The 15,251-nt window shown below is 40.9% G+C and overlaps 1 protein-coding gene across 1 annotated transcript in view; it reads left to right on the forward strand.

Moving 5' to 3' along the window:
- The window catches only part of Hdac9 (histone deacetylase 9), a 474,463-nt gene that overhangs the window by 423,358 nt on the left and 35,854 nt on the right, over positions 1–15,251 (forward strand). The window contains exons 23-24 of the mRNA XM_057782117.1: positions 82–215; positions 11,075–11,159. Of these exons, the coding sequence (XP_057638100.1) occupies positions 82–215; positions 11,075–11,159 (219 nt within the window). The remainder of the gene's footprint in view (positions 1–81; positions 216–11,074; positions 11,160–15,251) is intronic.

Raw genomic sequence — 15,251 nt, forward strand, 5'->3', positions numbered from 1 at the left:
CAGAGTAAACGCTCAACCACTGTTACCTACGAGTACTTTTCCTTGATTTAATGCTTTGAAATGTTCTCTTTTTTATGGTAGGCTTTGGTCACTTGACAAAGCAGCTGATGACGTTGGCCGACGGACGTGTGGCCTTGGCTCTAGAGGGAGGCCATGATCTGACAGCCATCTGTGACGCGTCTGAAGCCTGCATAAACGCCCTTCTAGGAAATGAGGTAAGAACAGCAGGTACAGGTCAGGGGTAAGAGGAGGAGGACGCATGCAAGTGTGTTTTAAAGTTGATTGTATAATCTAAGAAAGAAGAACGTTCTACACAGCTTTCACCATGAAGGACGTAGGCACCAGAAGTTTCTGTGCTTTGGTGTGACGTGCTCTGCTGTCTTCCCCGATAGTGTGGCCACACAGCATTCCTGCCAATCAAGTTATTCAGACAGTCAAAAACTGAGCAGTGAAAACACTTGGAAAGAAGAATATTTTGTCTACTGAGCCAATCAAATGAGCACTGAATCATTTAATGCGAAATTAAACTTTTAAAGGTTTTGAAATTTCCTGTTGCTGTCGAAAAACAAAACCATTTTTAAAACAATCTTAGACTTTTTTTTTTCCTCATTTGAAAATGCTTTTTTCTAAGGTTGCGATCATGTCTTCTTTCCTGAGAGTGATAAGGAATCTCCTGAAGGTTGAAAACTCCACTGTTGCCATCCTGCTGCCCTGCAGGAGACCTAGGACCAGAACCTGAATCTAAAAGATCAGAGGTCCACATCGCACACCTAACACGCAGTACAAATTGCTAATCCCTCCATAGACTTCATTTCTAGTCACTTGGACATTTGGGGCTAGGTCAGGACAAGATTTTAGGTCAATTCATTGAAACTCAGCAACTATTTCATGGCTTGTGTGTATTGGTTAGAATTGTAAAGTCGCTTAGGTTTTCATAGTGAGTGTACGGCAGGTTAATGAATTAGTTTTTGATTTCCTTTTTTAGTTTGGGGGAGAATTTTACCTGTCTATTGTGAACTTGAACTGGAAGTGTAGCTTTTCTTATTCATGAAATTGTTTTTGAAACCTACCTTTCGTGTTTTTTTTTTTAACAAAACCTTAGAATATTGCATGTATATTCATGGGAAACTACTTTTTCTTCTGTATGCTGAACACAGAACCTGTGCTGCTGCTATGATCATGAGTCTGAAGTCACACCACATGATTATTTGCCATATTTATTGAATAAGTACACTTACAATTCTAAAGAATATTGCAGCAATGACAGTGTCTAACACTGTCATACAATTTTAGACAGTGCTCAGAGCACTGACTTAAGCCTCCTGGCGAGGAGCTTAGGGAGACTGTAACAACTTAATGATTAGCATCAATAATAGGCTGCTCTTTCAGTTCATACATCACTCACAGTATCAAAGATGAAAAAATAGTCTTTCTACGATTGCTGTAAGCTAGTAATGTCAAGCACAATGTGGAATTATTTAGGGGTAGGCGACCAAGGAGGGTCAAAATGCTGGGTGCATGTTGGGGGCATCGATTGTAGCGGGCTCTGCTTGCCCACCAGATAGCGTTTGTTTATCGAACCAAATGGATGTGACTTTTAATCTCTTTATAAGCCTAAAGACTATGGAGAGTGTTTTGTTAAACAGAACGGTGGTTTGCAGCAGAAAACCGGGATGAGCTGTGCATTGAGGCTTCACAGAGTGTCCCGCCTAGACAGAAGCATTACCCGGCAGCCTAGGCAGACACCTTTCCAGCTACGTGGAAGGCTCAGATTCAGAGCCTCTCTTCCAGCGTGGTCCTTATGATGAGTCCTTTGCTACTGAAATCTCTGTGCTCGGCCAAGTTCTCACTTCCCAAAAGCATCTCCAGGGAAGTAGCGAATCTCCCCAGAAATCTTATATTTTAGGGAACACCAGGCTCTGACCTAGGGGATAAAAGCACGATTCGCCAATCTTAGTCAGTCTGTAGGGTGTAGAGATGGCCAACACATAAAGCCCAGGAAGTAATAACTGGAATTATTTGGGAGAGATATTGATTGTGTATCTGACTTTAATTCTCTGGATATCGTTTAGTAAGCTTTATCTTGCAATTTAATATTTTAAACCACATCTTGTCTCCGTCCGTTGGCCATTTTCAATTACATAAACAAAATCTAAAATTCGTTTATCCCACTCTACACAAAGGGGAGTTTCGTTTTTCCTATTAAAGATTCTAGGGATGTAGACCAGGCTATAGATTCCCTACAGGATGCTACAGGAGGATGTAGCCGGTAAACTGAACACTGAAAGGTAAATGTTGCTGCAGCAGATCTATCTACACCAAACAGAACAAAGCAAAGAGAGAAGGGGATTTTTTAAAATGAAAAGTGGAAGAAAAATCCAAGTGTGCTGTACATTATAATTCATGTAGAAAGAGGAAATGAATGTGTAATACTTGAAACAACTCAAGAAACAAAGAGTTCTCACTTTCATTGACAATATAATTTATAATCCAGTGCCTGGCTTGGGGTATTTTCCAGGTCAAAGGTCACTGTGACTACATTGAAGTTTTAAATTTCATTCCTGCAGAAAAAAAATAATATATAAGGCATATTGCATGTGCCTCACCATTTAACCAAAATACCTACTTATAATTTCCACAGCAGTTTTATGTGGTAATCTCTGGATAAGAAAATAAAAACGACGTCTTTCAGTTACCAATTACTGCAATTTAAAAATCCCAATTTCCCTCCACCCCCCCCACAAGTGATTAATAGAGCAATTATGACTTATTATCTGGGATTTCACTTTTACAAATAACAAAATGTGCTGAAGCTGGAGCTTCAAACACTGACAGCACCAACGAGCTTCCCGACCGCAAGATGCAATTGAGCTCAAATTAGAAAGGTCAAGAGGGCCTTTGCCAGGGATTCTGTGCTTTGTCAGATGTATTTATTCATGTGTAGAGGATTAGAATTTATAAACATTTTGCCAGTTTTTTTTTCAATGCCATTTCTTTTTCTTGTTGTTCTTGGCCAGGCCTTGTCAATACAGCAAAATGCTGCTGCTGCTTCTAACTTATCATCAGCAAAATAATACAAATTTCATAACCCCAAGGAACTGTAGGACCAGCAGGAACCACTGGTTTCATTGTCCTTGCAGACAATAGATGAGTACCAAAAACTACTATTTTTTTAAAAATGCTATCTAAACATTTGCACCTTAGACAAGCATTCTCTTCTTTTCAAACACTTCCAGCATGGGAATGAACTACTCAGCAAAACATCTAGCTGTTCTTTTCAAGAAATATGTACATCTAGCTGTTCTTTTCAAGAAATATGTACATCTAGCTGTTCTTTTCAAGAAATATGTGCAAATATGGTACAGGAAATTCCAAGAGGACATTGATTTTTTTGAAATCATACTAAAAGTTTTTATTTTTAATTTATTCTGGCCAAGTACGGAACTGGGCTTTATCCCTCAGATCATATTATGATGAATATTTTTTTACATTTTCACCAAAGCCCTTAAAAACTCCAACTTGGAGTTTGAGGAATTAAATATCTAAAATGAGAAAACTCAGGAGATTGATTGGAAAAGGGTCAGGTACGGCTCTGTGAGCTGTCATGTCGTTTTAAGATTTAGCGGCAGGGATACACATGAAGTCCCTGGAAGACTTTCATTCTGGCCATTTGTGTTTGAGCTAGCTAGGAAACATACAGTTTCCTTAAGGTCCCATTCAACTACTGTTCTGCAAAGCCAATTAAAAGCACCTCAGTTTGCTTCCTCTCAAAGAAATCTGCTTTAGAGGTGAGAAACGCTGTAGGCCTTTCCCATCCCTATGCAATCCAGTCTGAAAACAGGCTTTCTGAAGGGTGAAGAAGAGGGCACAGGAGCAGAAGCTTTGAATTGCAAACATGAGCTAGCAAAGGCCACAGACCAAAGGAGGATAAACAATGGACTCAAGTTTATTAGAAAGATAGGAAGATTTTTGAAAACTAAACTCATATTTTCACAGCGATGGGTGATATTGGAGCCTCTAGACTGTTCTTACTCAGTAATGCTTGATTTCTGGTTTCTTTCCTTTTTCTCCTTTTATGTTTCTTTTTGGTCCCCCCCCTTTCTTTCTCACTCCCTTCCATCCTTCCTTCTTTTCACCCCACTCTCACCCCACTCTCTCTATGTTTCCTTTTCTCATGCTTCTTAAAAAATTACTACTGTCTTCTAAAATACACCTAGCTGCTTTTTCTTTGTCTGGGATTTCAAAGACAGTGGCTGAATATGGAGGTTGCCTTTGTTTTTAAAGATGGTTTTGTGCTCTAAAGATGCTAGGAAAAAAAAAAAAACCTCCTTAACTAATTCCTAGAGGGTGTTGACAGCCACCCCTGAGGTGAACCCTTGAGAGATTGTTGTCCAAGTTGCTCACTTGGGGGAACAGGGAGTGTTTGCATTGGATTTTACATAGAGACGTTGTTTTGCTATCTTTTTCATATTTTAGATTATGTATGACTGAGGCTGAGTCCACTGGGGAATTGGTGTGAATCTGAGAGTGCTTGCAAGATTCATGAGTAGAGGAGGAGAGAGAGTGTTTGCTATGCCAGAATGACATTTTCCTCTGTGGTCTTCTTAGAGCTTGATACCTGCCTGTACTCCAAAAGCAGTTGGGTGGGGTATCTAAAGGGAGTAGAATTGTTTTGTAAAATTATTATCTGAATATTCTTTCCAGTATAGATATGGCCTGGGAGACTGGTTGCTTATATTCAGAGGTACAGGAAGGTGAAGCGTCTGCTTCAGGAAATGCTTCATGATCCAGATAACTCAAAACTGTGTGCAAATTATCTGAACTATCTCTGTCCAGGTTGTTAAGACAGAGTTAAAAGAAATATGGATTGTGAGTTTGAACACATCATGGAGTATAGTTACCAATAAAAAGAAAGAAATAATTTATTTTTATAAAGAACCAGACATCATGGAATGCTCTTATCTATCCATTCATTATGTTGCTGTTTATTGGGCATCTATTGTGTGAGAAAAGGTTCTAATGCAAGCAAGAGTAATGGCGACCTTGTTAAAGATCCTAGGAGCACAATGTGGGGATGTTTATCTATCTATCTTTGTTTGTTTGTTTGTTTTTCAAGTAGGGTTTCTCTGTAGCTTTGGAGCCTGCCCTGGAACTTCTTCTGTAGACCAGGCTGGTCTCAAACTCACAGAGATCCACCTGCCTCTACCTCCCGAGTGCTGGGATTAAAGACTGTGCACCACCACCACCACCCAGTTGGGGGATATTTATTTTATCTATAGGAATGCGAGAGTATTTTATAGAGAAATAGCATTTAACCTTGATGTTGGGTACAAAGTAAGACTTTGACAAGTTAGTATCTAAGGAAAAGATACATTATATACTAGGAAACATAAAGATACATTAAATGATAGGAACCATAAATGAGAAGAGTGAGGCTCTGGCTGGATACTCTTGCTTTGTTTCTGATGGTGAAGAGTCCAAGCTCAGAGGAGTAAAGCAGGTGATACATCTGGGCAAATGAAAGAGGGAATCATCACGAACTGGATTTCTATGAAGAACGTGGGAGTTCCTAAGGAATACACCCATACTTTGGAGTAAGAGGACAATCACTGCAGAAAGAACAACAGAAGAAACCACTGGTGTGAGGCTTAGGGGCGGTAGACGTTCAGCTCCTGTGAAAAGCATCTCACCAGGAGCAACTCTGCTTCCTCTGTGCTGCCACAGCTGTCTCCTGGGAGATCCGGGAAACCAGCTGTGGGTAGCTCTACCCACTCTGAGCTCAGTGGCATTACCGGAGCAGGTTGAAATAGGCCATTACCCCACAAAGTGCATCACTTGCCAAATGAAGCCTCTCCATCATGAAAGCTACCAGGATATTGCTGATGTGAGAGGAGAAAGCAAATCTTGGTGTAAATCTTCGGTGAAACTAAAAGGAAGCCATATATAGTGCCCAGTATTATAAACTCTGTAATCAGGAAACGGGGAAGAGAATTACCATAAGTTTGAGACTAGCTTGGGATACATATCAAAACCTTTAAAAATTAAAAAACATAAATCAAAACTGAGAAATGAAAACATGAAAATCAGCCACCACTAATGATAGTTGGGTCCACTGTTGCTTCCTGTCATGGGGAAGAATATTCCTGGTATCAAGAACTGACGAACACAACTTCTCCCTTGTCCTCCAGTCCCTCCTCCAAGACCAGTCAGACCTGCTGCTGTTCAAAGATGCTTTTTTAGGGCTGTGTTGACATCGTCCTTCATCCTCCTCACCTCAGCCTAGTGACATAATAGTCAACCCAATCCGCTCTGATTTCAGCCCCTCCGAGTCTGTTCGCTGAAGAACATTAGTGGCTTCAAACCAACAACAATGGCTGTTTTAAGAATGACTGACTCATGATTCATAGTATGGATAAAATTATAACCAGACTTGCTTATGCAATCAAATTAAACATATACAACTAATTGCAGTCATTCCTGAGCAATTATTTAGATGAGAGTAGGGTTTTAAGTATCAATCCCTTCTCGCAGGGGAATTGATAATAAATAGTTCATCAACACAGAAGGTCAAGTAAGTACCCCCGTCTCTTTATCCTCCTGGTCTTGGCCATCGTATTCTTCCATAATCTCTTTGATCCTTACAGCTGAACACTTTTTGGACCGCATCTGAGTTGTCTGAATGTTGTAGTCAGACTTTCGGCTTTCTCTGCCAGTGAACTTTGGTCCGTGTCTAAGAACATAGCGTTGTTGCAGCAAGGAACTCTCCCTTGATTTCTTGGGCATCACCACGCGTGGAACGCGCATGGTGTGAAGACCCAGTCTGTGCCCCTGCTTGCCTGAGTCAGGGACCTTTCCCATTATTAAGTACATGAAGGAAATGTCAGTGTTTCCAAAGTTTTTTTTTAGGTATAAACTCTAATACTCATGCAGAAATCTGCACAAATGCACACAATCCAATAGGCATCATGAGGCCCTCAGTCTAACCTTGAGTCTAACCTTGAGTTGCATCAAGAGAATCTAACTTACTGCTTGGCTCCTTTCTGAAAGTAACTGCTTTTCTGATTTCCAACACCATGTTCCAGTTTTCTCACTTGTAACCTTTATAAAGATGCAATATTATATATTCACATATATAATATTTTCTATATAATGTCTTTTTTCTGACTATTTTGTTTGTGAGAGTCTTCTCTGTCATTGTACACAGCTACAGCTCATTCATTTTTCACACTTTATGGTTTTATATTTCATGAAAGAGAACTTTTAGGAGACTACTACAGCTTATTCACAATTATACTCTATTTGGTAGCTATGGACTGTTTTCAAGTTCTCTCTCAGTGCTGGACTATAATTTCCTTTCTCTGACGTCAAGTGTGTCCGGGCTGCTCACTCTTCCTCTCAGCAGTCCATTGTGGGGATTAGGCTGCATGATGACCAGGAAGAAGGCTCTGCAGGCTGAAGATGACGAGGAGTGTCTTCCCAGTTACATATGACTGGGTGTGCAGTGAACCCACTACATTATTTTCATTGAAGCATGTTTACTACTTAAGTTTAACAAGAATAACGGCCAACTCAACCAAATTCAACTAACATTTGTGAAAATTTAAAATTCTCTGGGAAACTTGGTGAAAGCCAACGATATGTCTTTATATCAAGAATAGCATAGGGAATAAAGTTGAAGTATATGCAGATGTTACGTAGCTACATGAACATGAGGAAAATCTGTATGAGTTCTTCCGTATTATGCGACTTCTTAATGATCTTTAGAAGTCTCTGAAAGTTAAAACTACCTCCAAATCTTTTTTTAAATCAAATTTCCGTCTGAGTGTGGTGGCATGTACCTATACTGCCAATCGCTGGGAGGCGAATGTAGAAGAATCATGATTCCATTGTCAGAGTTTTATTGAGACTGTGTTTTTTAAAAAAAACAATCAATTAATTGATAATAAATAAACACACATAAATAATTTATAACCATATCATAACACCAAACACCCCGAATAACTCAGGTTGAACCTGAGAGTTAGAGCTTTAAGTACTTCTGGACACATTAGTAAGTGTCCACCTACATCTCCTTCTATCTTTATTCATGCTATTACTTTTAAAATATTTCAGATTTTCTTTTTTATTAATTTGTTTTTAATTAAAATATTCTTTCATCATTCCCCTCATCCTCTCTCTAACCTTTCCACGTTCCCTCAAACTCCCCACCCCCTCTCTAATTCGCAGCCCCTAAGGCTCTCTCTTCCACTAGTTAATTGCCTATAGCTGGTGTTTTCCAACAGCTGCAGACCTTGGAAGTCATGACAGGTGAGACAGAGCAAACATTTGAATTCTGCCCATACAACAGCTCAATTTTATGTAAGAGAGATAGAGAATAGTTTTCTCTGTCGCTGAGCTTAAAGCTTAAAGAATGGTTGTGATTGTATTTTACATGTAGAGAAGACACACTAGCCTGTGTGTCTATGGGTTGTGTTTAAATTGTATGATTTATCTTAATACCTTCATGAAAATTATCTTTAATAGAGTTGCTTGGCAGATACTATGATGGGCCTGTAAGACCTCTAACTTCTAGATTTACCTTATCTTACTGGCCTGTTTGCTTAGACCTCTTAGTGATTCTGATTGGTTTCAATAGCCAATGTTTTACTACATCTTATTGGCCAAACTAAACACCTATCATAGCTTTACCATATAATATCATGTTTGCTCCAATAGAACGACTATTTGCTTAGTATTATTTCATTACTTAGTTATTAGATTACTAATAATGACCAATACTCATAAATATTTATCAAGTGGATGCTTCAATCAGATGGTTTTATTACCCATAATTTTGAGTGATTAAGTCAACAAATTCTCTAAAGAAAACACAAAACAAAAAAAAGAAAGAAAGAAAACACACCTGAATTCTGTGGTCCCTGTGTACAAGTCTTTAATTTTAGGAAAACAGCCTGTAAACGCTGCTTGCGTCCTTGCCAGTGGAGAGACTGCTGCCCACGGCCTTCTCTGCGCCGCTGCCTGACGAAATATAAAGAGCCCACATTGAGAACGCTCTGAATCCAGCCCTGTCTGTGTGTACACACTCAAAATGAAACAAATTGGGGTAATTTACAGAAGGTTAAACCCTCAAATGACATTCAGGGAAATGGTTTGAGAGGCTTAAATGATCAATTTAATTTCCTTAATTCTCTGAGTTGCTTTTATAAGTAGGCACAACTTTATCCATCCTACTGAAAACTCTAAATTGTGGGTTTAGAAGTGTTTGTGTTTTCATACTCAACACGCTGAACCACATATACTTTCTATATTACCCGGGACTTAAAAACAAGCCCACAGACCTCAGTGAGCTCCAGTTGCAAAATTGGAGCTTTTGCATGTGTGATCCGTCTCTCGTTTTCCCTCCAGTATCCAACACCATTAAGTTTGTCAGCATTTTTTTTTAATCTTAAGTCCCAAGGAAGGTTTTTGAAGAAAATGGACTGTGCCGATCTTGTGCATAAGTTCTAATATGAAATGGCGTATCAAAACATTTTATTGCTATTAAAAATTGTTTTTCCCTAGGTCCTGAGAAAGACGTGAATGGGAGGGACGTTTGTGTATGAGCAGAGCGGCTAGCTTGACCCTGTCTAACTCTTCAGTAAACATTTCCCAAGAAACCTCGGCTTATGGTTCGGTCTTGCCTCTGAGATGAGGGTCGTGAGCAAGATGACATATTCTTAAAGATACAATCTGAAGTACTGATTTAAAAAAAGTGATTTTAACTGAATTTATGTGTTTGAGCTTCCACGGCCTTCCACTGACGTGGACTTGGGTGCATGGTGTTTCTCCTCTCGCTAAACTGTGTTGCACACAGACCTTTTGATGTTTTAAAGCTTTTTCTTTGGCAGCTAAGAAAAACACTCTACAAAGTTATATTTAGTGAATTTGCTCATGTATAAATATCCCCGAGCTACTCTGCTAGCCTGTGGCATCTGGAAGAAAGGTGCTATTGTTCTCGATCCCGTGATTGAAGTACAGAATAATCAACTCCAAGAGACCCTGGGGGTGAGATTCACTCACATATGCTGTGGAAATTTATAATCCCTGAGTGGTTTTTTTCTTAGTTTTTCCTCCAGCTGAAGAAATTTGGATGAGAGTGTGCTTTGGTCTGCCTGCTGACAGCAGTTTCTGGTCACACCACTCTGTTCAACCACTGCTTCTTAGTTGAGGTTATTAACTTGAAGTTTTCCAGGAAAAGAGTGTGTTTAGGGTTTATTGTCTCCCAACCATTGTTCGCTTGCCTGCTGTGGTCCCAAAGCTAGACGGTTGTTTTCTTTGCGACTACCGTACCCCACAGAATGCCCATCACCCATGTGTCTAGTGTCTGTGCCACCAAACTTGTTTCTAACAGAGATGATCCATAATTATCAGGATCTCTGCAGCTTTCCTGCAATGTTCACTGAATTCCTCCATGAAAAATCAGTGTAATTCCAGAAGATCATGATAGATTTGCACGGGTGGAATTTATCCCAAGCTTGAGGCTGACATGATTGCAGTTTTGAATAGAGTAGATGTTAAATGGAGCTGTGTTGTTCTTTTACCTCTGGCTTCTTTAATACATTTTTTTCTTCTGCTCCATTCCAAGAGTAGGAAAAAATGTCTCATGGCTTTCCACCAGGAAGTGTTTAATGTTTAAGACGATTAAATGTCAGGACACTGACCGTCCACTCTGCACCACGCCCTCCGAGAGTTTGTTCACTGGCCCCAGCTGTGGATCCCCTCATGATGGAATTCGGTTTGTGGGAGGCCCACAAAAGGTGCACAAATAACTCAGATTTTAAATGACTAACTCACAGCTGTGCACCTGCTTCAGGGCCTTCATACATTAATCTTGTGACCAATAGAAAAGCTCCTTGGAATTTAATTACATGGACACGAAATATGACTGACTACACTTGGGGACCCGATGTCAGCAAAATGTTAAGCAGTTGTTGGAGCAGGCCTCTGAGGATGAGATTGTTCGCTTGCTTTGCTTCTGTGCAGCTCACTGTCAAGTCCTCATGCTCTGCCCGTGCTCTTCCTCTCGTTCCCGCAGCTCGGGCCCCTTGAGGAAGATGTCCTCCGCCAGACGCCGAACACAAATGCTGCCGCTTCCTTACAGAGGATCACTGAAATCCAAAGTATGTCTCCAGTTTCTTTTTCCTCTCTAACTGGGTCAAGTTCACTGGAACTATACTGGGAATAAAAGCACAGGGACACATAATTATTTTCATTTGCACATATATTTTTATTGGAATGTCTTGATTTATTGCCTGGGATAGTCTTATCTTTCACTGGTGTCTTAACTCAGAATCTAGACCTCAAATCTCGGTTTTCTTCTACCTTCTGCCGTGCTTAAGATCATTTCAAATGCCAAGCGCTGACCTGGAACAACTAACTAAATTTAGAAACTACAGCTGTGTCGTGGCTTTAACTAGGAGTAAATCATCTCCTAAATGTGTTGAGATTTGACAATCATGCCCTGGCTTTAAGTTTGACAAGGAAGAAAAATTAATGAGTAGGTCTCATTACGAGAAAACCCCACTTTGGCAAACATGGTAAGACGGTGTTTTCATAAGGCAGTTACGTTCACAGACACCAAGGTCCCCCACTAGAGATTAACATGCAGGTCAGCACAAAGACAAGTGCCGAATGGCAAAGGTAGGTTCTAAGGATGATCAAGAAACCCCTGAGGTTTGAGGATTTCCCATGGAAGCATGTTTCCTACGCCAGCGAAAAGCCTTTGCGTTGTCTGAGAGGCAGTCTTCTCTGCGCAGTGGCAAGGCAACCAGGAGATGAGGTGTGGCATTACCATTCTTTTGGTACCAATAATGCCACACACAAACTGGAAAGAAACCTCCCCTTAAATCTCACATGTGCCTGGCTTGTGGGCTCTCGGCATTCACTAAACTTTATTGGCTGCACATAACTGTGGAGTAAGTGAAAGATTTCAAGTGTTTTCAGAGAACAGAAAAATAAATATTCAAATACTAGGGAGAAAACTTCCTGGGATAAAGCTAAGGTCCAGGAGTTGGTGGTCTCCAAAGACCAGCTTTGGGATGCTCGTTTGCCTGCCTCTTGATTTGAGAGGAGATAAAGAGGGTCATGTGAATGCCAGTGCACGTCACTCAGAGGGACTCTTTGGGTGATCTCTGACAGCCCTCTCCTGTTCATCCAGGTCTTATCCAAAGTCCCTGGGTAGGATATTGGCAGTATAAAGTGAGCTCTGTCTTTGTGTGTGTTGTATTCTTTTCCCAAGGATTCTTTTGCCATTCTACACACAGAACATTCATATAAAATTCTTCCTGTGTATCTTCAGAGTATAACACTAAAAGTTCAACAAGCATTTAAGGATGATTTTGTCATGTGTTGATCAGTTTTCAAGTCACAAAGATCAGGAAAGAGGAGGGGGAGAGGAAGAGAAGGAAGATGAAGAGGAGAAGAGAGATAGAAGAGTTTCTGGCTTTGAGGGTTTTACATTCTAGTAGGTGAGGGAGTAGAAAGTGTCTAACTTTAGTTCAGTGCTCCCTAGAGGCCACGAGGCCATGGCAAAGGAACAGCTTTTTTTCTTCAGCAAAGAAGAGTCTTAGTTTGCAAACTTAGATTCTAGAGGAGGTAGATCTGAGGAGTTGATTCTAGAACCAGTCTTCAAAGTCATAATGAACCAAAGCTTGCATCAGCTTCTAGTTAAGAGCTCAGGGTCTGTCCTCTCACCTGTTCAGCCTGGTCTTCTTCATGAATTCTTACCAACAAATACCATGCAAATCCAAGAGGATTAACTTATCCCTCGCTTCATGGTAGCTGTTCTTAGTCTTAGGCCAAGCCAGGCAACCCATTTAATAGTTTTCACTTAAACAAAGGATGAACAATCTTCCCTCTCTCTCTTTAATAGGAAGAGCTCACTGGAAGGAAGGGGGGCCAAGATCAAGGGAACCCACAGAGACAGCTGACCTGAACTAATGGGTGCTTACAGATTCTGGACTGAGAGCTAGTTAGGGTATGGGACCAATGTAAGCCTCTACATGTGTGTGACAGATATGTAACTTGGTCCGTCGGATCCTAGGAGTGGGATCAGGATCTGTCCCTGCCGCTTGAACTGGCTTTTGGGAATCCAATCCCCAAGCTGGGTTGCCTCACCCAACCTTGATGGAGGAGGAGGAGCTTGGCCCTGCCTCAACTTGATAGGCCATGCTTTGTTGACTCCCATTTCCCTGAGTGGAAAGGGAGGGGGAGTAGAAGGGAGGAAGAGAGGGAACAGGAGAACAAGAGGGAGGGAAGACTGTGGTCAGTATGTAAAATAAATGAAACAATTAATTAAAAAAAGAAAGGGTATATTTCAGAATCTGGACAGAGAGAATTGGGCTCCACTGCCCTTTGGCTTGTGCAGATCCCATTCTTGGAATGACCCATGTTCGGGTCAGTACTCTTGTTGCCGCTGCTTCAAATTCTCAGTAAGTTTATAACAAGAGGCCAACGTTTTCCCTGGGCCCTTCCAGAACATAACCAGTTCCGATGACAAAGTTCTGATAATAAAAATGACCACTACGATACTAATAGAAATACTTAAATTGTGAGTTAGAGGGAGAAGAACGGTTTTGGGATGGGGTTGTAAAGGGACAGGCAGACCCAAGTGTGGAGGGGACTTCTTCGTGTGGAAAGAAGTGAAATCCATAAGATGCGATCCTTCCGCGCTGTGCAGCACTTCTGTTGGTTCTAAGTGTGTGTGGCTGCTAGGAATGAGAATGACCGTGGAACTGCAAAGTAAAGTGGGTATTTAGGGGTCTGAAACTTCACATTGGCAAGGGAAATTAAAATTTTGTGTTCAGTACACAATACTCAGTTTTCTTACAAAATATGGCTGCATTCTTTCCTTTACTTCTCCACAATTCAACTCCCACTTTTCCACACTAAGTGTCCTGGAGTAGTCCGGGTCCTTGACCAGGTTCTCCATTTCTGGTTCTGCCTGGAAAGTAGTAAGCAAGCCTGGCTACAGAGCTTTGGAATTAAAAAACAAACAAACAAAAGAAAAACACATTACCCCTCTCTTATTAGGATGTTCTAAGAATTTTGAGTCCACAGCAGAAAAGTGGTCCAAGAAGCAGGGGTCCTTCTGAGGCCATGGACCTCACACCTAGGAAAAGGGCCCAAAAGGAGCCTTTCTTTAACAAGGGTTCCGTTCTTTAGTGAGTACCACAAGGATCCTTCTTTCAGCTCAAGGAGGTGTTTGAGTTTTAGCCCACCTCCTAGCCCAGGTTCTGAAGGATTCCTCTGTGCTCCAGTTTAGAGCCATGTAAATGTTGGGACATAGGCCTTCCCATGTGGGAAGAAGCATTCAGACAAGTTCCTAGAGAGTTCTGTCCCCAGACACAGCAAGGTGCTGACAGGCCTTCTGTGAATTTCTTTTTGAGAACGGAGCCCCCCAGCTGAGGGTGTGCAGGTGCTGGACGCAGTGATTAGCCTTGGCCCATTGCCTGGACACATGCCTTTTATATTCTGCAGCAGGATCATCCCTGTGGTCCTATTCAGCTCAAGAGGAAAGCCTTGCAAGGATTCAGAAGTGCAGTCAGTTCCCCTGACAGGTGGAGCCCCCTCTCCTGATAGACTGCAGGATACTTACCTCTCATGGCAGAGAACTGTATATAAGAGTCAGCTGTCTTTGGGAAGAAGTGAGGGTATATGGCTAGCAATATATTTTTGAAAGATTTTTTCCTTTAAAAGTTGAAAGTAAAATTACCATATATTATTCTAGTCATCTCACTCTTAGATATCATCAAAAATAATTGCTAAAATATCTACAATTATTGACATTGACATGCTCTTCACAGCACTATTTAGAATAAAGTCTGACTGTCTATCGGTGGAGGAACAGCGAAAGAAAAGTGGTATGTAGAGACAAAGGAGTAGTATTTTCTCTTATAGAGGAAGCCCTGTAACGTATGCTCATTTAGTTTTATGGCCTTTCACAGCAGAAGCCATTTCACTGATAGTTTTGCTTGTTGTCTCTTAATTGCTGAAACTGCTGTGCCAAGACTGGCATGCACAGCTGCTTTGCAAATATTTGAAATAAATTAGCAATTTCTTGTCCCATTTTGTAAAATTTGGCTAGATTGCCTTTTCTTAGATAGCATAATATAATTATACCTGCCAAGCATCCTTGCTTCAGAGGAGTGAAGAAGAAGGACCAAAACGCGTGAGAGCACAGTAGACATGTTTCCTCCTGCTTCACAGCCCGC

The sequence above is a fragment of the Chionomys nivalis genome, chromosome 10 (assembly GCF_950005125.1).
Source record: "Chionomys nivalis chromosome 10, mChiNiv1.1, whole genome shotgun sequence".
NCBI classification, from domain to species: domain Eukaryota; kingdom Metazoa; phylum Chordata; class Mammalia; order Rodentia; family Cricetidae; genus Chionomys; species Chionomys nivalis.